Raw genomic sequence first — 25,166 nt, 5'->3', positions numbered from 1 at the left:
CCTGCTCCAGGCTGTCAGGGAAATTGAGTCTGAGGGTTTTACTCTGTATTCCAAAGGGGCTCCCAAACCTCCTCCCACCTTGCTGCTGCCCCAGCTCCTGATCCCAGTGATCTCTGGGAGTGACTGGAGCCTGGTGCTGCAGGTGGGAATGCTGGAACAGCTGCAGGAGGGGCTGCCAGAGCTCTGGTCTCTGAGGGAGCTGAAAACATCCCTGGTGTGTTTGTTAGCCATGGTGATTCCTCTGGGCTGTTGCTATGGAGGGAGAAGTGTCTGAAATCTCACTGTGCTGCAAGGACAGCATGGAAAACTGCATTCTCTCCTGGGAGAGGCAGCACCTTTGAACTCCAGCATCCAGTTAATGTTTATTCTGAAATCAAGTGGATAAGAATTAATTCCTTCTGCACTGGTGACCACAAGGATAGCCTATATTGCTTTAAAAAAGCCCAAACCCAACAAACCAGCAAAACCACCCATGTAAAGCATTTCAGGGCTGCCTGACCATGCTGACTGTGCTGTCAGCAGCAGTCAGATGTGGCCTGACCTTTTAGGAAAGTTTTAATGTACAACATTTCAAACTAATCCTTCTGAAGAACACAGTGCCTTGAATCACTGCCCTTGCAGTCAGAGTTCAGTGAGATGTGCTTGATGCTGAGATGCAGCCAAAATGCCCACATTTAAACACTTGGTGCTCAGATACAGGCTGGGGAGGGTTTTTTTTCTCTGAAGATAAATCCTAGTGCCGAGCTGCTAAATCAGAGACATGCCTGGGTTTATTTTCACTTCCCAAATGTGTCCTTTGATAACTGAGGCAGCATTACTGTTAATTGCAAGAATGTTGTTTGATAGAGCAGCCCTCGTGCTGTGTTTGCTTGGTGATACCTAAAGATGGGAGTGCCCAAGTTGGGGTTTTCTGGCTGCTGGAAGGTCCTTGGCCATACAGGGCTTCCCTTTGCAGTCAGTTTGGCAACCTGAAGGGCATGGGGAGGCTTCCCCTGCCAGAGAAAAGTGTGGCTGCTTCAGGGTTTTGGGTCATTTTGTGCAGTTTTTGTGTTGTTGGGGTTTTTAATCTCAATTCTGATTGCTCCCATGGGGGATTCAGAGGGCAAGTGTTACCATCAGGGTTATTTTCCACTTCTCTGCCTTTGTGGATTTGTTTTGTTCCCCTGCTCTAGGCACACACAGCCCTCAGTTCCTGTCTCTACCCTAAAAATTTCCCGAGGAACAGGATTGCTCCTGCAATCACAGGGTCACAAAAAGTCAATTACATACTATTTTTTTTTAATGGTGATGAAGTTAAGGAAAACTCATCCAAACTGGATGTTCTGTGGAAATTGCCCTTCCTGCCTTTGCTTTGTTATTGGTGAAAGTCACTTTTCCTTGGCAGGCCCCCAGACAGCAGTTTTGAGATGAGGTTTCAAGAGTTTCTCTCTATGGAAGAAATTTTCATGTCTTAAAATGCTTGAGCAGGAAATTGGGATTCTTTCCAGTAAGTGTCACTGTGAGTGTAGTGAGAGCTCTGAATGAGAGGCCTGGAGGTGTTAACTGGGGAGCAGGGAGGGTTCAGGCTGAAAAGGACATCAGAAAGAGCTTTTGTAAGCAAGTCATGTATTTACACCCTGTAAAACACGAGCAACATCTGCTTTTTTTCAGCTGGGAACTTAGAGACGTTCTTCAATCACTAGAGCAGTTCATAAACCAGTTTCTTGTCTTTGAGTTTGTATTTATTACTACTTCAACTCCACCTCTGTGTTTTTCCTTGCACAGCTCTGAAGGATCAGGATGCCAGGATTTCACAGGGGTGCTTTGGCTTCTCTGAGACTGTGAATTAACATTTTTAACCAGCACTGAAACCATTTCTTTCTTCTCTCAGGACTTTTTAACAGGCACATAATGTGGCTGTTCTGCTGCTATTCCTATTGGAAAATGTAGAATTTGCCTTCCCAAAGGGTTGAGCAGTCAAGTTTCTGCAGAAGTCAGCATGGACTGTGAGTGCTTGGAACTTCTGAAAATCAAGCCCTGAGTGACAAGATTGGAACAGTATCAAATACAAACATTTAATAACAGCATTTAATCTGTAAAGTTTTTAACTGTCTAGGGCATAATATTTCCAAAACTTCCAACACTTTCTGTCCAGCCCTAACTGGTATAAAGTATGGGTATTGCTTTCAAAATAAGCTGGTTTTGTATAAATAAGTGTCAGTTTCTTTGATGTCTGTGAGACCTTGCTGTTCCCTGTCCCTCTTAAAGTGAAACAAAGATTCATTCTGTGATTGCAGCAAATTGGAGGGGAAAAAAAGGGAGCAGAAGGTCATTCATGGCAGGTATTTATGAAAGAGAATGTTTTTAAGTAGTTCCCTTTAATGCTGGAGCTTCCTAATGCAGAGAACAATGTGCACAAGTAGCTGGAATCCACTCACAAGTCTGCTGCCTCAATCTCCAGATTTCCTCTGGCCTAAACTGCCTGAGCAGGTGCAGAAAATTCCTGTCGTGTGAGGGAATCTTGTCAGGATATCACATTTCATTCTGGGTAAATGCAGTGGGACGGGGCTTCTCTGAGAACTGAGAAACCTGCTGATTGCTCAGGGATCAATCCTTTTCCTCCTCTAGGAACATGGATAATAAGCACTTGGCACTTTTTAATGATTTGGAAGGTTTTGATTGTGCTTTGTGGCCATGGCCGGGAGGGAAGCGCTGCCTGCGGCCGCTGTGGGCACAGGGCACAGGCTGGCTCTGATTCCTTCCCTCCCCTCTCTTTCCCAGCACGTCTGCTTGGACTGTAAGAAGAACTTTTGCACTTCCTGCTCAAACCAGGCCGAGGGTGGGCCCCTGCTCTGCCACCTGTGCCAGCGGTTCCGAGCCACGGCTTTCCAGCGGGAGGAGCTGATCAAGATGAAGGTGAAGGACCTGCGGGATTACCTGGCGCTCCACGAGATTTCCACAGAGTTCTGCCGTGAAAAGGAGGACCTGGTTTTCCTGATCCTTGGCCAGCAGCCTGCAATTACCCAGGAAGATCAGATAAGAACAAACTCGTTTAATACCAGCGCCCCTGGACAGCAAGACTTTGTGAGTCACCCCCCAACCAACCTGGCCTCTCCTACCTCACACGATGAGTCCTCAGTGTCTGCAGATCCCATCTCAAGTTCAGAAGCTCAGGAACACCAACAGGTACAGTCTCTGGCCAGAACCATCTTCTGCAAACTCCTTCATCTCTGGTTTTGGAGTAACTACTAGGATGTTGCACGTGGTTTTGCTGTGTAAAGCTGTGATTGCTGTCACTGACTTTGATGTGCCATTCATTATGGAATTGAGTTTGGTGGGCAGTGCTGAATAGATCGAGTGTTCACTCTCAGAACATCATCAGCGCTCTGGGATGTGTTTTCTCTGGTGCTCTGGTCCACACTTCCATTACCACAAGATGCTCCTGTGATTGCTTCCTTTGGTACTTGCTGATGGCTTCTGGCACGTGTTTGGAGGTGTAATTAAATAATTGATACTGTTCTTTAACTCCTGGGCCAGATAACAAGCACAGTCTAAAGCAGTTTTGGAGCTGGACCTGATCAGAGGTGATGGGGGCTGGGTGAGGTTTTTGGTGTCTCCTGCACTCAGATCAATAAAAAACAAACCCTGAGTCTGTTGCCAAGTCTCGGTTTATGATGAACCTGCAGTTCTGATGAACCTTGGCAGGGGCATTTGAGCTTAATTATTTTTTATTGACCTTGCTTTGTTTGTCTTTCTGCTCTCTGCTAAGGAAAGTTTACTCAGTGTTTGACATCTGCTCCTTGTCCTATTACAAAGTTAATGGGTGTATTCAGTTCCCTGTGGGCCAGAGCTGTGAAAATGTGTGTACCTTCTGCTTCCTCAGCAGATATATCTAGTTCAAAAGAAGAGTTCTCCTGGGAGAATGTTTTTTACAAATCATTAGAAGGCATTTTTGTTCCTGGTTTTCCAGTTTTTACAGCTCTGCTGTCTTCCCTCACTGCACCATGATACATTTCAGCTTCTTGTCTCGACTTGCACGACATCCTGCTGCAGCTCAGGCTCTTTGATCCTGATTGTTACTCTTGGGCTCTGTAAATATTAACAAGTCCCCACTTGGATAAGTGGGATGGTAACATTACAGTCTCTTTGTCAGTAGGAAACCAGAGGGAACAGTGGCTGCTTGGGGGTGAGTCAGCTGAAATTACACTGCTCATTTCATCAAGTGTTCAAAGCAACTGCCCAGCTTTTCTTCTCCAGCTCTGCTGCTGCTCCTCCCTCCCTCAGTGTCTCCTGTTTGCCACTGCAGACCCCACCTGAGGAGGTGTTTGCCTGGTCACTGTGAGGAGCTGAGCTCTGTTAGAGGAGGGTTCTGCAGAGCTTTGCCCTGAGAGCTCTGACATCACACCATAGCATAGTGTGACCCTCAGGGAAGGACTGCAGAGATACACAGACAAATTTGGTGTATAAATCTGGTCTCCTCCTGATCTAGCCTGGAGTTCTGTACTGGGGCTTTGAAGGTTCAGCTTCAGCAAGTGATACTTTGTGTTGTGTGAGTGCTGCACAGGGAAAACCCCCTGTGAGTGTGCCTGGCTTGTGTCTTGTCCTGCCCTTGTCCTTCCAGAGGTCAGGGACTGCAGTGACACTGTCCTGGAGTTGATTTCCCTCCAGAAACCCACAGCTGGTGAAAGCTTTATTTCCTCTTCCAGGCCAATGGTCATGTGCCTCCAAGCCCAGCCTATGGAACAGCAGCTGAGAATGCAGCAGAAGAAGCAGCAGCAGAGGATGAGATAGAGGTTTGTGTGTCCTGGAATTGGATGGCAGGGAATACCAAGGACAGGGAATATCAAGTTTCCTGGCCTGGATTTGCTACCAGAGGTGAACAGTAACTGAGACTGACCAAACCCAATCAACCCCTTCTGTGGCATCATCTTGTCCTCCACATGCAGAAAGAACTGGTGTCACTTGGACACCAGAGTAGAAATTATTTAGTTTCACCTCAAGATTTGTGTTTCCGATAGATGCATTCAGAGTAGCCACTTCTCTGTATATCCAGACCTGAATTCCTGCTAACACACATGCTGAAAGTCAATTGCAATCTTCATTTAAGGTGTTGAGGGCAGTAATGATTCCCTGTTTGCTCCCTCCCAGTCTAGTGACTCCGAGGATAACCTGGTGCTGGGCAGGAAGGTGTCCCTGTCCGACCTGACGAGCATCGGGGACATCAACGCGCTCTCGGTGCGGCAGCTGAAGGAAATCCTCGCCCGCAACTTCGTCAACTACAAAGGCTGCTGTGAGAAGTGGGAGCTGCTGGAGAGGGTCACTCGCCTCTACAGAGAGAAGGACCAGCAGCATCTAGGTGGGAAACTCAGCAAACACCTGCCTGTTTTCCAGGTTTAGCCTTTTTATGGACAGCTGTGTGAGGAAATAGAACTTACCTTATATTTCTGGTGCAGCAATGGGAAGAGGAAGGAGTGTTTTGTATAGAGTGAAAGGAGCTGAACTCTGCTCACCACTCGTTGTTGTTGTTTGAGGAGAGAGTTCTGGGAGCCCTGCAGGGCTGTGCATCCTTCACACCTTGGTCCCTGCCTCACCCTCACAGCAGCTGGTGGGTGGCTGGACACAATTGGATGTGCTGAGCTCTGTGGTACCTGGCAAAGCCAGCAGGGAGATGCCCTGCCCAGGCAGGAAACTGCCACCCAAGAGCAGCTGGGAGATTGAGGACACGCGTTCAGAGCAGTGGCTCCCAGGGCTGCCCAGCTGTGGGTAGCTGGGATCTCACTCTTACCACCAGTGTTCCTGCTGTACGTGTTGGGCCTGCACAGGTGGCTGTGAGGGGATACAGGTGCATAGAGGATATATCTGGCTTGATTTTCCAGGTGCCAGTTTGCACCTGCAGGGGATTTCTTAAAAAAGACACACATTTGTAAATTACTTAAAAGAGAAACTTATTTTAACACTTTGATTTCATACATTTGTTTCTCAATGCTGTCCAAAGTAGTGTTCTTTTCTTAAACACATCTCTCTAGGCTTTGTCTTCCATGGATGATCCAAGATTTAAGACAGCAGCTTTGGGGTTATATTCTTTCATTATCTTGTGCTTTTGAGGCAATTTATCCTTTTCTTTCATTCACTTGTATCTCTGTTCAATCACTTGGTGATTGTGTAACAGTAGAGGAACTGGCACAAGAGGCTGCTGCAGGTGCAGCACTGGGAAGCCAAACTCTGCACACATTCCAAAGCTGTCTTAAAAATTGAGACATCCCTTTGGATCCCTTATCTCTGGGAAGCTGAACTGTTCTGTAAGCTCAGTGTAGGAGAAAGTTCTTGTCAGTTGTAGAACCTGTCCCAGTCAGAGCCCAGCCTGAGCCTCCCATGCTGATCAGCAAAAAGCAGTTTTGGTTTAGCAACTCCCTCAAGGTTTTCAGCCCCTGCCTGGTAACACTTCTCTGCCAGCTTTTCAGATTCTCACCAAATCTCTCTCTTCTTCTCTTGCAGTTTCAGACACTGACGATCAAACTGGTGAGTGAGATCCTTAATCATGGAGTTCTTTATTGGGTAAAATCCTCCAAGATCCTGCAAGGCCACCCCTAAACCATGTCCCCAAATGCCACTTCTATAATGGCTTTTAACTGCCCCCCTCCCAGGTTGTTTATGCCACCACTGCCCTGAGCAGCCTGTTCCAGAGCTTGACAACCCTTTTGAAAATTATTAGGAAAAATTATCAGGTATCAGGAAAAATTTCTGTCTAAACCTCCCTGGCACAACTTGAGGTTGTGCTGTTACTTGGGAAGAGAGACCCACGTTGCTTCATTTGCCTCATCACTGAGAATCTCAGTGTATTTGTTTCCATCTCACAGAAATCACTGTGCAAAAACTTAAACTGCTCCTTTCCAGCTGATGGAGCAGCCACAAGGACAATTCCTTTGCCAGTCCTCATCCCTTAGGGAATCCCTTTGGCAGAGCCAACTGGGATTGCACCAACCACCCACACCCCCCTTTGTCTGACCCGTGCATGCTCTGCTGTCCCCTCAGGTGGTGCTGGGCCCCCCAGCACCGAGGACAACCTGTGCAGGATCTGCATGGACGCTGCCATCGACTGCGTGCTGCTGGAGTGCGGGCACATGGTGACGTGCACCAAGTGCGGGAAGCGCATGAGCGAGTGCCCCATCTGCCGCCAGTACGTGATCAGGGCCGTGCACGTCTTCAGGACATAAAGGTGGCTCTGGGGTCAGGGCTGCTGTGGCTTAAAAGCCTCAGTGCTCTTAGGGAAAGGGCCAACATCCCTGCCAGTAGTTAACCTTGGAGATTAGTGTGGAGCCCCTACAAGGGAGGGAAGGAGGAAGCCTGGGGAAAGCTGCTCTGCTCAAGCCATGCCCGACTCTGCTCATCCCACCATCGTGCTTTACACCACAGTGCCTGGACTCGTTGGAGCTCATTGCCAGCAATCATTAACCACCTCCATCCTAGGATAATTTGAAGACAGATGGATGCCCAGCTTTCCACCAGAAGATCAGCTCCAGAGGCTTTGTATTTTCCTCTGAATAATAAAGTGAACCAGGGTCTCAAAAAGTGTCCTTTGTTTTGCTGCTCAGGCTATGCCCAGCAACAACTTGGTTTTTGAAGATTAGTGTCACTGTGCTTGTTAATTTTACTTTTTAATTTAATGTAAAATTGTTATGCTTGCAGGACAGGCAGACCGCCCCTGCTTTCCTGAATTCCCGCCTAGTGCAATTGTGGAAGAATGTGTAATTTTATATCAAGGTTGTCTTTGTATTATTTGAAAACTGTTGAGGAGGGAGGCTGGGAAGGCTCAGCCTTGCCCTGTGTGCAGGGTTCTTGTTTCTGTGCCAGAGGGAGGTTTCTGGTTTGCTTTTGTTGACTTTGACTTCACAGCACGTGCCAGAGGTGGGGCTGGAACTGAGCTGCCCTCATTTGCTGAGGGAGTTACAAATCCAAGGCTTGAGTTTTCCTCAGGGTTTAGTGAGGAAACCACAGAGCTGCAGAGTAATGAGGACTCCACTGCTACACAATCATATTTAATTTAAGTACAGGTGACTTTTTCTTTTTTCAGAAGGGAATCATGGAAGAAAGTCTTTATCTCCCTTGGATCCATGAGCAATCTCCACTGCAGATCAGCTTCCCCCATCCTCCCCAGGGCTCAGTTCTACAGTTCTGTTACCTTCCACTGTTTATCAAGAGCAATTTTGTCCTTTCTGCTGGTGAGGGTGGGGAGAGGGACTGTGGCCTGATCCCTGACAGCTCTCCTGGGCAGCGAGTTCAGCTGGAAGAGACTTGCTGGAGAAGCCTGGCAGTTCTTGCTGGAAGTGACTGTAACTGGTGTATTTTTCCCCAGCGACCTGCAAACATTCAGAGCACCTGGGCTGCTCCACAGCCAAGCCTCAGCATCCTGCTGCCCTCAGTGTCCATCACTGTGGGCCTGTGCCTCAGCCCAGGGCAGAGTGAGGTGACAGCCCTGCAGAGCTTTCCTGGCTGCTTTGGGGACAGGGATGGCTCCATGTTCCAGCCTGGCACAGGGAACAGCAGGGAACAGCACAGACCCAGAGGGGACCTGCAGAGTCCCCTCACCGCTCCTGAGCACCAAAGCTCCTGTGCAGTAGGAGTGATGGCAGCAGCACATTCACCTTGTGTGTTCTGAGAAGTGCAGGGGATTTGCTCTGGGGGCTGCAGCCAAAAGAGCTCCTGAGATGAGAAATCCATGGCTCAGGAAGGCAGGAGAGCCATGGATTTCTTACTGAGGTGGTCACAGACCTCCACAGAACTGCAGCACTTCACTGAACTCAGCATTCCGAGTTCTTCCTCTGTCCCAGGTCAGGCTGTTCTTTAATCTTTGACTTAAGGTTGAACAGATCCACCATGTGAACAAACAGAAAAAAGGACAGGGAAGAAGTGACTCTGCTCTGGAGAGGGCACAGGGAATACAAAAAGTGCTGAACAGCCTCATTTAGGAAATTCACTGTGAAAATTTGTGTTGTCATATTTTTCAATAAACTCAGGGCTGGGGGAATGGAGCAGGAAGATTATGATTCCCCAATGGATAGGTGTACTTCTCCTTGCTGAGGGTAGGCTTATTTTCTACAGCAGATAAATCAAGCTGCAGATCAATGCCTGAAATTTTAGGGATGAGAAGATCCACCCACCTTGTGACTCCAAAATGTGCTTTGTGAAGGGAGGACTCTTCTTGTTTCCCTTGTAGAAATGGATTATCTACTTATGGATATGAGTGAATTGTTCTTAAAGGAAAATCAAAATCTGGAGGAAAGTGATTAATGATCCAAAGGAATATAATGTTCTGAACTAATAAAGTAAATGGAAATATTTATGTGCTTTATGTACACTGTACATTGTTTAAAGATTTTAAAAGTTAATATTCTACTTGAAAGGGCATGTTATTCACTATTAAATCCTCTGGTACTATGACAGTTAAACTTACTAGTTTTGGTACAGAAGTTTGGTTTATAATTTTATAATAAAGTTGAAATGTGATTCAGTTCACTTTGTTTCTGACTGTTACAAGCAGAGATCCTACAGCTACTGCTGAGCCTCAGCCAGAAATGGGGATCCCAGCTCTTTAAATGTTGTTAGTGGAGGTGGAAAAAAATTACCTGACAACACAAATGACCTTGGCACCACAGCCAAGAGTCCCATGGAGCTGCTGATCTGTTTTCCTGAACAGGAAGAGAAGAACCTTTGGAAAGTGAGTCCTGACAGCAAAGGAGAAGCTGCTTCAGTTTTATTTCTTTATCTATAAAAATACCCAAACTTTAAAAACCCAAGGAGACTAAACCAGCACCTGGCTAAGGGCGGTGGTCTACAGTATGGGCAGGAAAACGGCATTCAGCAGTTCAGAGAACTTTTAAATTCATTCCATAAGGTTGCTCTGGATCTCTGTAGCTACTCCTGAGGGCACTTCCCTTGTCCCCACACCTCTGTGGAGGAATGTCCCTGTTCCCTCCACCTCCCCGTTCATTCCCAGCTGTGCTGTGCCAGCACCACCCCCTGTGCTAGCACGGGGCCACCAGCCTGCGCTTGCGGATGCACTCCCAGATCCACCTGGGTGTCACCCTCAGGGCCCCGGGGTTGTCCTCGATGTCCCCGATGACGTGGGTGGCCGAGGCCGTGTCAAACTCCTCCACCAGGTCCCCGTCGAAGGCGATGAAGTAGCGGCGGATCCGGGCAAAGTCCTTCACCGAGGGCGGCAGGTACAGCCTGACCCCCGTGAAAATGTCCAGCAGGGGCTGCTGAGGGGGGAAGGGGAAACAGAGCCTGGGCACAACCTTCCTTGGGATGGAAGTGAAGGGACAAGTGCTCAGCCTCCCCCCAGCCCGCCATGCCTGCTCTCCTGTACCTTTTTTCCATTGTCCTCCATCTCAGATGCTTTTCTCTTCTCCCCTCGTTTCTCCTCAGATTTCTGAGGGGATCCAATGACTCCTTTGCTCTCTAAAAACAAAAGTTTGGTTTGTGCATGTGCTCTGTCCAGATACTGGTTGTGTATTAAAGAACAGAAGGGAAAAGTCTCCTCCTCCCTTTCTGGGAAATCCATGTATTACTGTCATTAGTGAGACACATTTCTTTACTGGCAATGGTGTGGCTGCTGCTGGCCACCTGCCCTCTTGTGCTGTCACCACTGTGTCCTCTGTGAAACTGCTCAGCAATCTGCCTCCTGTTCCAGCTCAATTCACCTGGAAATCACCTCCAGCCACGTGTCCCTTTATACACAGGAATTCCATCCAAATCAAATTAAACACTGGCTCATAGCCAACAGTCTCACACCAAAGGCTGTGACCTGCAGAAATGGGGGCAGGGAACTCCAACCTGAACAGCATCATCTGAGCTGTTTCCATCCATCTTTTCCCAATCCCAGGACATCTCAGAGCTATGGCTACTCCATTCATATTGTGAATGCCAAACCAAGGCTCTGAACAGCTTTGCCCAGTATCTCTGAGACCCATGTGAAAGGTGGGATCATCAAGAAGGCAAAGACCCAGAGCCAGCCTGCCCCAAGCACAGGGGACACAGCCCCAGGCTCCTTCCTGAAAGCACCACCATCTTACCTTCTGCCTTCTGGGCTTTTGCAGGTGACTTGCTTAGGGGACTCTTAATACTGCTGTGAGGTGTGGAAGACCTGGAATTCCCATCATTCTCTCCACTGCTGCCAGCTGTGGACTCATCTTCCTCCCCAGCTGTAACACTGAAATCAGCCTTCTCCTTGGAGAGCTGGTACAGCTCCTGCCCAGAGGAAACAGAGCATTGATCATGTCTGGCACTGACACGAGCTGTGATGCAGAGTCTGCTCTGCTTTTCTACCCCCTGAAGTGTTTCCTCAAAAGCTTTCTCTTCCTGCACCTCTCTGCAGCCATTTTCCTGTCAACTCTGTCCCAGCTCCCTGCATTCCACCCCTCTCCTGGCATTAAGGGAAGCCACATCCACATCTGCTACAGAGCCAGAGCCTGATTCACCAGAGCCTGAAGGAAGAGCAGTGCCCAGTTTTCACTGTTGGAAGGGCCCATCTGCAGAGGGGTTTGTTCCTCTCTCCTCCCCACAGGGATCCTGGCAGGCCCTGGGAGCTGCATCACTCCTGTTTTCCATGGCAGAAACAGCCCTGGCAGCTGCTGCCAGCCCCAAACTGCAGCAACTCCCCTGAGCACAGAGCTCCCCCAGTGCCAGGGCTGGCACCAGGCTCCCTCCCCTCAGCACAGGAGGGAGAGGAAGGGTGGCTGCAGCCCCGGGGTCCTGGCTGGTGCCACTTGGCTCCTGTGCCCCACAGGCACTTCCCAAATGCCTCTCCCAGTCTCAGCAATTGATGGGAAACTGAGCGAGCATGGAGAGAATAAAGGTTTGCTCAGGGAGGTGGTGGAGTCACTGTGCCTGGAGGTGGCAGACAGGGCCACAGTTTAGTTGATGAGGAGGTGTCAGGTCATAGGTTAGACTCTATCTCAAAGGTCTTTTCACAGAATCACAGAATGATTAGGTTGGAAGAGACCTTCAAGATCATCAAGTCCAACCCAGCCCAAACACCTCAACTAAACCATGGCATGACAATGCCACATCCAGTCTTTTTATAAACACATCCAGGGATGGCGACTCCACCACCTCCCTGGGCAGACAATTCCAGTACCTTACCACTCTTTGTGTAAGACACTTTTTCCTGATATCCAACCTGTATTTCCCTTGGTACAGCCTAAGACTGTGTCCTCTCATAGCTGCTTGGAGAAAGAGACCAACCCCCTTCTGTCTACAACCCAGTTCATTCTGGGATTCTCTGGTCACCTCTAAGGAAGGCAACTCCTCCCCCTGTCACAAGAACTGATGGAAACAAGAGCCAGCAGAGACCTCTCAGCCAGGGCACAACACCACGACAGCCCAGGGGACCCGAGAGGCCTCCCCAGCAGAGCAATCCAGGCCGAGCCTGGCACGAAGGGAGAACGGAAGGTGTCATCAGAGGCAGCAGGAGCTGTGATGTGTCAGCAAAGGCCAGCCTGGCCCTGTGGTGCCCACCTTGAGCTGCTGCAGGTTGGTGGCAGTCTGCCAGTCCTTGTCGTCGCGGATGCGGGTGCAGCGCGGGAAGCGGATGGAGATGCCGTCGGCCGTGTGCGCCTCGGCCTTGGAGAACTCGGCCCCCGTGATCTCCCACACTGGGGCTTTCTGCACACACAGGGAGGAAAACACGTCACATCCCCATGTTCTCTCAGCAGCCAGCTCCAAGTGTCTCACACACACTCACTTTCCACCCCAGCACGCTTCCATTTACACAAACTGACCTTCCTGCTCACCCTCGTTAGAAAAAGATACTTTTTCACTAAGCCAGAGATCCTTCACTAAAACAAAATGCCAATTTCTAAGTAACACCTTCTCCTTCAGGCATGCAGAGCATACTGACACATTCCCTACAACATCAGCAACTTTGGGATTGCAGCTGTGTTTCAACCCTTTTAAATAATTTTTCTCATATCTCAAATTTAAAGTAAGCTCACTTCTGGAAGGGATTTAATGCACAAGAATATTTCCCAAAACTGCTGCAGGTGTGATTTCTTCATGAAGCTCTTAGCCTCAAATGCACCTGCAAGATTGAGAGATAAAAACTTGTGCTTAATTTCCCATTCCAAGCATGAAGATTCATTTCGTAACAGAGACAATTTCTAAGTTGTCCTTGTAAAGGATTCATAGAAGATTGCAGAATAAGGGCTGGGAAATGTTAAATGATTATGAGAGCACTTACCTTTGGATCTGGGACAATGAAGTCTGGGTAGTAGATTTTGTTAATTTTTAGCCACCTTGGAATTTTACTAGGATCCTATTAATTAAAAGCACAAAATTAAAATCATTGGCACTTATCATATATAAACCTAATTCTACAACAGAAGCTGCTGAAACACAACCTAGAAGTAGATCAGCATGGAGGTATTGCATTGCCTTTACAAGGGCGAAACCTGCACTGATCTGCAGCCATTTCTCTCATCTAGAAAATTACAAATATTGCCTGAAACACAGCCCTCAAATCCTGTCATTGTGTGTGTGAAACAAGAACAGTTGCTCCAATTGTGAGTCATGTAAAACTATGTGTTTTTTAAGATGCTACAACCTTGCAAATGGCCTTCAGGATGTCAAAGTTATATTAAAACTCAGTTCTCTGTTTATTTGTCCAGTCTTGAAAAGCAAGACAAGTCACTCACAGAAATTTTAAGTCCAATCCCAGTTTATTGAGCCACCAGAGTGTGACCAAGCACTTCCCTCCCACAGCCCCATCTAGTGACTGCCTTTGCCAATCACAACGTGCCCAAAAATCCACATTAAAAATTTGTATCTTCCCAACAAAACTTTGTCCTAGCAGGAAACAGATGGTGCCTGGCTTCCCACTCAGTGTCTGGCTACAGATCCCAGGCAGTGCCTCCTCCAGGAGCTGCCTGTTCTGACACCTAAGTGGCTGATGTGCTTTAACTCTGATTCATTCCTGGCAGGAATGAATTCCTGCAGTGAAGCAGGGCCTCAAGGGCAGCCGAGCATCCCCTGCCCCCCTCTCACCTTGCTGATCTTCACCATGTCCAGCTCTGTCTGCAGACGTGCCAGGGTGGCATCATCGTGGCCACCGGAGCACTTGGTCACCGTGCACCACTTCTCACTCTTGGGGTCGTAGCAGCCCATGAGGAAGATGGACATCATCCCACCTGCACAGGGACAGCAGCCTTCACCTCTCCCACAGGACCAGCCACAGCTTTTCACAGCCAAAACCCTTTTCTATCTTTGGGAGTCACAGGGGCCTGAGCTTGTGGTGGTTGTAGGGCCAGTCACCAAGCTGAACAGAGCCCCAACAGCCCAGCCCAACACCTCCAGCTCTGCTGTGCCAACCAAGGCACAGCAAAACCACAGCAAGGCCGTGATGGCTGCAGCAGGTAACCACTGCTCCAGCCACTCTCTTTCTGGAGGCCTGGGAACAGGAAAACCTTGGCAGTTCCTTGGACAGACAGATCTGTGACTTCAGCCAACCCCAGACCTACCTTTACTGCCTTGTCCATAGAAAGCCCCCAGCACCACCAGGTCAGCTGTGTCAGCCATTGCCCCCTCGTTGAGATAATCCTTCTTCACCTTCAGCCAGTGGCGTTTCCCTGGCTCATAATTACCCTGTGCAAAGGAAGGCAGAGCCCCCTCAGAGACATCCCCTGGTGGGCAGCAGCTCATCAGACAGCCCTGGCCTCTACCCAGCTCAGCAGCTCCTGAGCACAGCAGGAGGAGCAGCTTGGACTGGATGTCAGCACTGAGAGGAGCCCAGAGATGTTTCCAGAATGCTCAGTGTGTGATTCTGTCTCAGAGCTGGCTCTGTCTGTTGTCATTCCCCAATTCCCAGCTTACAGCAGTGCAGAGTGATGGGAACTTGCCTTTAGATCTTTCAGCACCAGCCCCTCCAGCCCCTCCCGGATGACTCTGGTGATCATGTCTGCCAGATCTGAAGCTTTCTGCAAAGGAGAGGGATCATGGTTAGCTCAGGACTGTGAAAAGGGCTGAGCTCTTCAGGCTTTTTTTGTTTGCAGCAGTGCTGCACTAAACCCAAAGCACCTGCAGAGGGAGGAATAGGTAATTTTGTACTACTTTTCCAAGGAGAATCCTGCACATGTTCTTATTGCTGCACATGCAGTGACAGAGCTGGGAATATGTCCCCAGAAGAGGTGGTTTGTCAGGTTAAAAAATACCCCTCAGAGATGTGGCTGCCCCACTGGCTGTGTCCCACTATATCCCATATCAGATCTGCTCAACAAGTAGATCCAACTGCCTTGGGACCTCTGAACCTTCTTCTGCCCAAAATGTCCAAACATTCTCCACCAAAGCCAAGGAGCCACAGAAATCAGTAGCAATGGGGAAAATAATGGGACATGAGGCTTGTGCATATTCAAAGGAAAACTCCAGCATGCTGCTGCCTAAGTGCAGGTTTTAGCAGCCAGGATGTCTCAGAGCCGTGTATTTGGGAAGTGGCCCAGCCTGGCTCCCTTCAATCACACTGCAGTCATAGCACAGACTGAGTGACAACAGGATTTAGCTCCTCCTAACAGGGTCACAGTGACAATGCCTACAAGATCATTAACAATTCAGAAAAGCTGAGGTAAGCAAGTTAGGATTATACTGAAGGGCTTGGGGCCAGGAAAAGATGGGAATACAATGTTGGCTCAAGTCTTGCACATAGAGCAGAAGGAGAACCACTTTGCCAGGGTGAATTTGCAGAGTTAATCATAAAAAAAAAGCCAAGTGGTGGAGGAGGAGGAGCAGGGTGAGGGCTGTGAGGGCACACTAGACTCACAGTGACGTGTTTCATCTCCGAGAACAGGATCCTGTTGGGGATCTCCACCATGTTGTCATGCAGGAACTTGCGCCGCTCACACAGGGGCCTGGAGCAGGGCATGGAGAATGAGGGATGAGCAGCAATCCCAACAGGAACATTGAGAAAAGCTCTTAAAGTCATTAAATGATTGATCTAGAGAGTTCCAGAGAGGACAACTAGCTCTTACTTCCCTCCAGGAAGTGATAAAATGGGAATTCCAATGTTGGCAGTGTGTTTAGAGGGTGTAAGACAAACAGCTGAGATGCAGCTAATCCCAGAATTTTGGGGAGCCAGAGGAGCTGCACAGGGCAACTCCTTGGCATAGCAAGGTTCCTCCCGTGCTGCCCTGATTTCCCAGAGAGTGGCCAGTGTGACAGCCCAGCTGAACTGGTCTGTGTGCATTCATGGACTTTTCCAGGCAGCTCATCCTGGGAAACCAGCCCAGCCACTCTGCCCTGCCACACACACCTGTCCATCAGGCTGACATCGTTGAAGTAGATGCAGTCAAACACAAACAGGCAAACATTGGCATCCTGGAAAGCAGCTTTCTGAAATACAATTAACACAATTCTGCAGTCACAGCAAACAGCTTTAGCAAAGTAATAAAAGGATAATTTTGTTTATCTCTGTATTATTTTAGGTATGATAAGCTTATGCCTCTTCTAAAAGGAGCATTCTGAGAATTAAGATTTACACTGAATGTGTCCAAGCACAAGCTAAGAAGATAAAAAATGTTAATTTCCTAGGAATGGGAAATAATGCTAAAAATATAAATGGCTTTGGGCAATGCAACATCTGTCACTACTGCTGCAAAAAATCCCACCACATTTCTACAGACAGCAGATTAATGGCTACTTTTAACTTAAGCACTTATAGTTTAATTTTCATTTTCCTGTCCTCTTCCTCACCCCCATTCAGTCTAGACACAAGCACTACATAACACTTCCATGGAATAATCACTGCATCCTTGTGCTCTCCCAGACTGCCATACATTGTTCATGCCATGAGAAACAATGACAGAATTGCAAGATTTTCCAAAGATTTTTTTTGTGTTATTGTAATATTAATTTTAAATCAGTATTTTAATATTATTTTAATAAATAAAATTAGTTATTTAATATTAATATTAAATTGATAAAGTAGAAATTAATATAAACTTCATCTTGAGATGAAGTTCTATTAATGTCCTGCCAGTGATTAGGTTAATGCCAAATCTACTGTATTAGAGCAGTAGCTTTTCAGTATCAGCCTTCTCAATAATCTTATTTTTTCCCCAGATGCTCTAACAAGCACCAGAGCTCTGAAATTATCCTGTGATAACAGGATAAGTCAGCAGAGCAACAGCCTCCAAACACAAAAAAACTTTTTTTTTTTTTTTTTTTTTTTTTTTTTTACCTTGTGCACACCAAGAGTCCCAAAAGGCAGTGGCTTGCCAGTTTTATTGTCAATCAGGAGAACTTCTGAATCCAGGATCATACTTTGCCCACCAGGGAATGCCTGGGGGATGAAATCCTTAAAATGGGCTACCTTGGGGAAAGGAAAAAAACAAACAACAGAAGAAAAATAACTGGCTGGAGAGAGGGATTCACTCCAGTGCAGGTGTTTTCTCCACAAGTGAGGCACATGTGCCACATCTGCACTTCTAAGGTACTCACAGCAGTCTACAAATAGAAAAATGAGGTTTTCATTAACAGAAAAAAGTCACCCAACTGGCAGCAAGGCTCACAAAATGTAGTGCATAGAGAGGATTGTACAGCAGACAGCTGAAATTTAATTTCAAGCTCTTAATGTGCACCAGAATTAAATGATTACAGTTTCAAGCATTGCTTTCCCCCATTCTACACATCTATTTAAATTAGGAACAAGTCTACAAGAGAAGGAATCCTCCTTGCCTGTAGAATGAGGCTACAGGGAACGCAGTGGGGGAGCTGGCAAAAGGGGTGAGGCAGGGCTTACTTTGTGGGGGAGCACAGGTTTGAGGCTCCTGCTGAAGTAGCTGAAGTGATCCCCGTTCTTGTGCACCTGCACACGCTCGCCGTCGTACTTGATCTCAGCGTACATCCCGTTGGGACACTTCTTCATGGCATACTCGATGGACTTGCAAGCCTCAGCCTGGGGGAGAGAGCATCCCAAACCCAGGGTGCTGGGATTTTAACAGGAATGGGACCTCTGGGAGATGTTTAAAGCATGATTTATTGCCCTTGGTTTCATGAAGGGTGAGAAGGTCTTCACTGCATACACCAGGGGTTTGTGGTCAGTGATTGTCAGTGGTCACAAGATCACAGGTTACAAGGTCTCTTCAAGGTTAATTAGCCAATAAATTACTGCCACAATGAATGTTTCTACTTTACTTTTTACTTTATTGGTGTTTTCACACCAATCCCGAATTAATTTGTCTTATAAGTCTCTGCCACAGTGTGGACTCTCTTGACCAACAATCTAATGACACACAAACTTACAGTACTACACCTTAAAACATATTACCTTCATAAAAGCTTCTATATCTTAATTTTAAAACTTAAAACCTTCCACTACCTAGCTTAATATGTCTCTACTTAAACTAACTCAGATTCTTACTTATGGTCTCTAAATTTGGAAGCCTTTCCCAAGGTCTCAGGTATTCTCTGCTGTATTTGGGGCTGTATGCACAAGGTTCTGAGAATCCTCTGTGCTTTGACTTCCCACACCAGGTGATACATGGAAAATAAAGCTATTCTTACCTAAGTTCATGAATGAGCTACAATGAATTCCCTTGTAGAGCTTCTTGTTCAGAATGGCTGTTAGCAAGTCCAAGTTTTTCTTAATTATTCACTTAGAATCATCTGCATATGCCCAGATAATTACAGCTTTTCAGTGCTTATCCCCTCCAAACCCTTTAAAACGTGCACTGTGCCTTCTGCAGGAGCTTGCTCAGCCCAAAAGTAAATATTTAACTCTGCTTTGTTCACACAAAAAGCCAGACTTTTTGAATCTCTAATCCACTGCAAAGCTTACACTATTTCCAGAGAAAGATCAACTTCTGCAATGACAGCAAACAAACAGGAAAGTCTGAGACGAAGACTGAGAGCAAGACAAGGTTTTAGCTTGGCAGTGGCACTGAGGGTACTGAACATTTGGTGGCAGGAGATGCTTTTTGAACTGGCATTAAACAACACTAAGCCCTGCACAGCCACTGCCCTGGCTCCTTGACCCTTCCAGCTAGGGGTTAAACAACAGAGCCCTGCACAGCCACTGCCCCTGCCAGGTGGGGGTCTCTGCTCCGTGCCTGGCTGCCAGGAGGGGCCCCGACCTACCAGCATGGGCTGCACTGGGGTCATGAGTGAGGCCTGCACGCTCAGGGTCTTCTTCAGCCCCGGCACCTTCTCGGCCTCCTGCTGGTTCTGCAGCACCCGCTCCACCACGTCCTGCAGGTTCCGCGACGCCTTGAACGCCTCGTAGGCATTGGGATCCAGAGCATCCAGCCTGCATGGAGAGAGGGGACACTGATCAGCCTCAGGGCTGCTGCTGCTGCTGCCTCAGGGAATGAGCATTTCTGGGTTCCTGTCACTTACACGTGCTTTGCTCCAGCATTCATTTTCAAGTCGTGCTTAATGAGCCTGATGATGCACTTCAGGTCGTTGCCCGTACACCTGGGGAAGAGAAGATTCAGCAAAGGTGTGAACTGAATAACTTTCCAGCTGAGAAGAAGAAGAAACTCATCCAGGTCTCTTTAAAAAAACCTTTGCAGAAGGTTTAAACAAATCTGAGGACACATGTTAATAGTGACACCTCAGGGACACAAGGGAATATCCAAAAGGCTTTCCAGCGTCCAACTCTGCCTCAGTGTTGATGCACCTTCCAAAATTTACTTAATTAATACATCAAGAGTAACTGACTGGGAAATCCTTAGCCTCAGATCAACACAAACTGAGCCAGACCAAGAATCTTTGTCTAAATTACTTGAAGGCTTTCCCCAACATACTTAAGAACAGCAACTTAACTAACAGCTAAACACCATTAGGGCGTTATTGCAAATCACCTGTTTGACTGAAGTGTCCTGACAGGCAGGGATGAAGTTCTCTGGCATGAGCAAGAGCCATAGATGTTCTCCACTGCTGTCAAGACATCTCAATCACACCACTAACAGCAGCTTATAGATGGTAATTGAGTTCAGTCTCGGTGGCTCAGGATTAATTTTTCACCTTCTCCAGCTTGTACAGAACCACTCAGTGTTTGTGCAAACCTTCAGAGACTGATTCCTTCCCTCACCTGCGACTGATCTGCTGCAGAACACTCTGCTGGTCATCCTCCTTGGTGAGCTTGGACAGCTGGATGAGGAATTCATCCACCTCCTGGATGGTCAGGAGGCTCTTGGCTGCTGGAGGACAGATCTTGCTCTGCTCGAAGAAGATCCGGATGGTCTCAGAAACATCTCCCTGTCTCCAGAAACAAAACCAGGGCGTGGATGAGAGAATGGGGCTGACACTGGGGATTCTGCATGGTTCCAGTGAGGATAAAGGACAGCAGTGAGGCTGGGATTGCATGAAGAAATCAGAATCAAACACTTAAAGAAGCTGCCACGACACATAAAGCTGCTCAGCTGTTTAATCTGCCAAGAAAGGTAATTAAAAGTACCAGCATCATGTCATGGCTCTATTTTTCACTGCTGCAGAAGCACAGACCCTTTATTTCCTCAGGATGAATCCACTTGTAAATCCAGGGATGTGAGACAGGCTAGTGATGTCACTAGAAGGCAGCACACGGCAAGGCAATGAACAGAGATGAAAGAATTACCTTTATTATCTTATTCACCCCTTTTCTGCACCTTGCAGTGAATCAGAGGGTGCACACTCAATCACCAGCTCCTGTGCACAGGGACTCTGTGCACAACTGAGCACTTGCAATTGTAGCAGCTTAATTGTATCAACCAAGTGCAGCTGCCAGTGACAGGTCTGTTAATTGAATCCCAGGTTTTGATATGTGATGGTACAAAAAGAGTAATATAAATCAGTTCTGTAGGAATGTGCCAGACAAAGAAGTTTAGACAACCTCGCCTAGAAAATTTCAGTCTTGCTTTCTAAAGCTTTGCCAGGTGAATTCTTATCCTGCTTTCTGTTCAAACATGATTTTCTACAGGTTCCAGATGGCAGAAAATGCTATGAAAACTGCTGAAGCCAAGGAAAACCAAAATAAATCACCAACTCCCATTCTAACAGTCAAGCTAAGGAGTAAAAATCCTAAACCATTACAGAATTTCCATAAGCAAAGGGCTGAACAGCAGAAATTAAGAGAGCTGCTGTCTCCACTCACCTGCTCCAGGTCCCGGACCATTTCTTCCTGGTTGCAGTTAAAAATCCTGCTGAACAGCTTTACAATCTGCTTATCATTCAAGTTGTAAACTATTTTAATGACACCTGGTAATAGCATCTTAATGGTCAGGTATACATCACCATGAAAACCATCTGGAAGGAAAAAAAAAAAAAGCAGCACATTATAACTGTGAGGATTTATTTTCATGTCCAGGCTCTGGTTGGTTGTGTCAATTTGCACAACCCTGGGGATAAAAATCCATAGTTGGAATTCTTAGGGGAAATAGCCACAATTTACCTCTAAATCCGATCTCAGTACTAAATTTGGCACCTACAATGCCTGAGTGAGACATTTTTGTCTGAATTTGCTGTTTAAAGAGTTCACTTCTCAAAGATGATTTCTGAACTGTGAAGGTAATCACAGCATGAGGCTGGGACCACCCAAAGATCAGATTTTAATTTCACCTTTCCTTGTGAGGTCAGACCTTGAAGCTGACTCTGAAGAGAGCTGAGAACTGCAAGCTGGAGCCATACCTCCTGCAGATCCCTTCCTGAGGAAGTCCTGGATGATCTGAGTTTTGACATTGTAGCTGGGCTTTTCGGCCACCATGGCGCAGAGCTTGCGGAACTCCCGCAGCAGGCAGTCCTTGTGCTTGGGGTCACACCTGGCTGCAGACAGGCTGGCCTTGTGGGCAGAGTTTGCAGGGCCATCCTCTGAATTCTTTGGCTTGGCTGCATCAAACACACATCACAAGTTGCTTTCATTAACAACACGTTGCAAATGTTGAAGTTGCCTCTGCCTGGTGAGCTGGGAACGATCCCAGTGTGCTGGCAAAGCTCCAGAGCTAAAATTTATGACTTTTACTGATTTTACCCTTCACATTACACCAGAATTTCCTACATCTTAATTCTTACCAGAAAAATAGGACTAAACCATGGTGAAAAAGAATTTCTCCTCCCAGATACCTCTGTTTTATTAATTTTTTTTTTTCTACTTTATAGGCTTTTGCCCTTCACAGCAAGATGTTTCCCTAAGGTAATTTCTAATATGGGGGAATGTGTCCCCATCCCCTTTTGTCTCCTAACAACAATCCCCAAAAGGGTGTGATGTCTTCGGCTGTGTTGTGGCTCTGGGCAGTCTGGAGCTCCATGTGGGTGTCAGGTCAGTCAGAGCTCACAGATGGGACTGTCCTGCTGGCAGCTGCTCCTCAGGACAAGCTTTCCTTTCCATGAACACAACTGAGAAGCCCTCAGCAGTTTTTTCCACATAGGATAACTTTAGCCTATAGCTTCAGTTTGGACTGGAATGAGCCAATGGATGAAGGGAGATGGAGTCAGCCTGACAATGTGGGTCATGGCAGAACCTTTGTTTCCTTGGGAAAACTGGAAATTCAAACATCTTTCAAGATGTTCTTTCAAGACTGACAGCCTAAGAAAGCACTGACAGCTTTTGACAAATACCTCTAAATCATCTAAAAACCTACTGATCTGGGCCAAGCTAAAACACCCCTTGATCTTGAGATTAAAAGAACCTAATTTCCCAGAACCAGTTTCTTAATTCTTACCAGAGAATCCAGAGAACTTCTTTGGTGGATCTTTTGTGGTCAGCTGTCCTGTGGCAGTGAGTTTTGCCTGCACTATCACCTTTTTCTTTGGGGTACCTCCAGTCTTGGAATTAGCTTCTAGAAAGCAGAAAGGTTCAAAGAGGCAGTCAGGAATAATATCACACATCCCTCACCATATTATGTAGCTTACAAAGCAAAAAGCCTTAAAAGAAATGGGAATTGGAGGAGTAAAAATCCCAGATGTTTTTCAGGTAACGAAAGTTAGAAGAATACATAATTTATTAAAGATCACAGAAAAAGGTGGAAATGGAAAATAACTGATGCTTCCTCAGGGGTTTTATTTGCTCATGAATTAAATCACCTAGGCCTTGTCCACAATCAGCTGTGACAAATGAATCAAGGAGTGTCACTGTAGAAGTGACCATTTCTTGCCTTCCCTACAGGGCTGAGACAGGGACTGGAGCAGCACCACACACTTTGTCTCTAAGCCACACAAATAAATCCATGAGGATTTCATGGCAAAGGCACAGCTGGGTGACAACCTTTGACAGAATTTGAAAATAAAGAGAAAAGTAACCCTCACACTGCCTCGTGCCTCACCTGAGATGTACTTGTTGATTGTTTCTTTCTCCTCATCCTGCAGCTCTTCCCACCCCTCCAAGTCTGTGATATCTTCAATTTTCTTGGTGGTGGCCCGGGCCTTGTCCAGCTTCTCAAAGATGCACTTGACATGGTACCACTCCTTCATGTCCCCTCCAGACTCGGTGAAAGGATTGGGAACGATCTTCCCGATGCGCACCATCCCCTTCACGATCTTCTCCTTGCACTTCTTACAGCCCGCGGTGCCTCTCTTGGCATAGTCCACACAGTACCGCTGCTCTGCCATGCCCACGGCTGAGCGCAGCCAGCTGCCCAAGAGCAGGGAGAGGGGAAAAGCGCCGGCAGCAGCACGGCGCTGCTCCGGGGACGGCACGGAGACGGGCCGGAACAGCAGCTGGCACCAGCAACCGGGGCTGGCTCCGGCAGAGCAGGAGAACGGCCTGGGCAGCAAGGGGAGCTGCGGGCGAGGGCAGAGCAGCGCTGTGCCCCTGCCGAGAGCGCGGGCAGCGTGTGACAGCGTCCTGCCGCCCGTGGGCATCCAGTCCGCGCTGCGGGTGCTGCGAGCGACAGAGGGGACACTGAGCGTCCCCAGCCTGCCGGGCCCCCTCGGCGGCCCCAGGCCTCACCCCCCAGCCCGGAGCCCGCTCCGCAGCGCCGTCCATCGCCCCCGCCCCGCTGCCGCACACCCTGGCCCCTCACGGCCCCCTCCTCGCTCGCTCCCAGCCCCTCTCCCGCCCCTTCTCCCCTCACGCCCCAGCCCAGCCCCGAGGCCGCTTTCCCGCGCTGCCCGCCCCGGCCCAACCACCGGCTCCCGCCGCCGCCGCAGGCCCCGGGCCGCCCCTCCGCCGCTCACCGAGCTCCTCACGGTGCCGCCATCCCGCCCCCGGCTCCGTCCGGACCCCCGGGACCTCCTCCAGCCCCTCCGGCCGGGGTCGCCGCCTCCGCTACCGCCGGGACACGAGCGCGCCCGCCCGGCTTCCGTAGAACCGCGCGCGCGCGCCGCACCAGGCCCCGCCCTTTCCGGTCCGGGCCCGACCAGCGGTAAACGGGGCGGGCACGCGCAGGCCACGCCCCCATACTGTCTCGCCCCGCCCCCAGCACGCGCCGGGAGCGTTTTCCCGCGTCGGGCGCGGCAGGGGCGGCACTGGGACCGGGCCTGGGGCAGGGATGGTCCGTGCCCTCAGGAGAAACTGAATCCGTGCACTAGGGCGGCACCGGGACCGGCTCTGGGGCAGGGATGGTCCGTGCCCTGAGGCGAAACTGGATCCGTGCCCTGGGGTGGCACCGTGTCCTCAACCTGGGTCAATAGAGACTTGCCCTTCCCTGAGGTGCTGGAGGGTTTGTGCCCTGCGGTAGCAGCTGGTCTGCGCCCTGAGGCAATGGAGGGTCCCTGCCCTGAGGTGATGGTTTGTCCCCACCACACGGGTGGCTCCTCTGTCCCACCGAGAGGCAGCAGCAGTTCCCCAGCACGGGGGTGGATCCGCAGGAGCACCGCACCCTTTGTGTCCTCCTTCCTGAGGGGATGGGGCATTCCCGACCTCCCAAAGCTGGCTTTTCCAGAGAGCTGAGCCAGGTGTGAGGGGATGATCCCTTATTCCTGAGTGCACCACGCTGGCTCACCAAGAGTGCTGTGCTGCCTTAACACAGCTTAGAGGTGCTGTTGGATCACCTGGCCATAGAAATGGTCCCTCCAAGAGTTCTAACGCCGTGTTTGTGCACTGAGCCACTGCCTTATCCCCAGCCTCATGAGGGAGGAACAACCCTTCAGGAGTGCCGTGCCATGTTGGTGCAGGTTTGAGATGCTGCTGTGTCACCTGGGCCCTCAGCACCTGCACAGGCCTGAAATGCTGCACTAAAACCTCCTGACATTGTCCCTCACGCTGTGTTTGTGAAGGTCTGAGGTGGTGC

At 48.6% G+C, this 25,166-nt stretch overlaps 2 protein-coding genes across 7 annotated transcripts in view; one reads left to right on the top strand and one right to left on the bottom strand.

Moving 5' to 3' along the window:
• The window catches only part of RFFL (ring finger and FYVE like domain containing E3 ubiquitin protein ligase), a 29,241-nt gene extending 19,758 nt beyond the window's left edge, over positions 1-9,483 (top strand). For all 5 annotated transcript variants that reach the window (XM_083875078.1, XM_083875080.1, XM_083875079.1 and 2 more), the window contains 5 exons: positions 2,761-3,165; positions 4,686-4,772; positions 5,128-5,335; positions 6,475-6,498; positions 7,012-9,483. In XM_083875078.1, the coding sequence (XP_083731204.1) occupies positions 2,761-3,165; positions 4,686-4,772; positions 5,128-5,335; positions 6,475-6,498; positions 7,012-7,193 (906 nt within the window). In that variant the 3' untranslated portion in view covers positions 7,194-9,483. The remainder of the gene's footprint in view (positions 1-2,760; positions 3,166-4,685; positions 4,773-5,127; positions 5,336-6,474; positions 6,499-7,011) is intronic.
• Positions 9,484-9,603: 120 nt separating this feature from the next.
• On the bottom strand, positions 9,604-23,811 carry LIG3 (DNA ligase 3). 2 transcript variants are annotated; one of them, XM_083875076.1, is made up of 19 exons: positions 23,259-23,811; positions 22,659-22,775; positions 21,628-21,825; positions 21,095-21,246; positions 20,054-20,220; positions 19,357-19,434; positions 19,099-19,267; positions 17,762-17,917; positions 17,201-17,332; positions 16,274-16,353; positions 15,785-15,872; positions 14,871-14,948; positions 14,493-14,616; positions 14,020-14,162; positions 13,217-13,291; positions 12,496-12,642; positions 11,052-11,226; positions 10,346-10,437; positions 9,604-10,238 (listed from the first exon to the last, which is right to left on the bottom strand). In XM_083875076.1, the coding sequence occupies exons 1-19, from the start codon at positions 23,794-23,796 to the stop codon at positions 10,002-10,004; spliced, it is 2,946 nt and encodes a 981-aa protein (XP_083731202.1). In that variant the 5' UTR covers positions 23,797-23,811; the 3' UTR covers positions 9,604-10,001. The 2 variants fall into 2 exon arrangements, with proteins under 2 accessions (XP_083731202.1, XP_083731203.1); XM_083875077.1 differs by having other exon boundaries at positions 9,604-10,235; positions 23,259-23,636.
• Between the last annotated feature and the right edge of the window lie 1,355 nt (positions 23,812-25,166).

Source organism: Zosterops lateralis, assembly GCF_965231275.1.
Source record: "Zosterops lateralis genome assembly, chromosome: 19".
Taxonomy (NCBI): Eukaryota; Metazoa; Chordata; class Aves; order Passeriformes; family Zosteropidae; genus Zosterops; species Zosterops lateralis.
Note: the sequence above shows the minus strand (reverse complement) of the source record. Positions and strands in the feature narration are given on the sequence as shown.

Excerpts from the sequence above, each read along its gene's own strand:
- LIG3 (XM_083875076.1), bottom strand. The coding sequence starts at position 23,796 with ATGCCCACGGGCGGCAGGACGCTGTCACACGCTGCCCGCGCTCTCGGC. Across the intron at positions 16,354-17,200 it reads GGACTCTTGGTGTGCACAAG|AAAGCTGCTTTCCAGGATGC; the intron begins GTAAAAAAAAAA and ends ATTGTATTTCAG. Across the intron at positions 15,873-16,273 it reads GATGTCAGCCTGATGGACAG|GCCCCTGTGTGAGCGGCGCA; the intron begins GTGTGTGTGGCA and ends GCCCTGCTCCAG.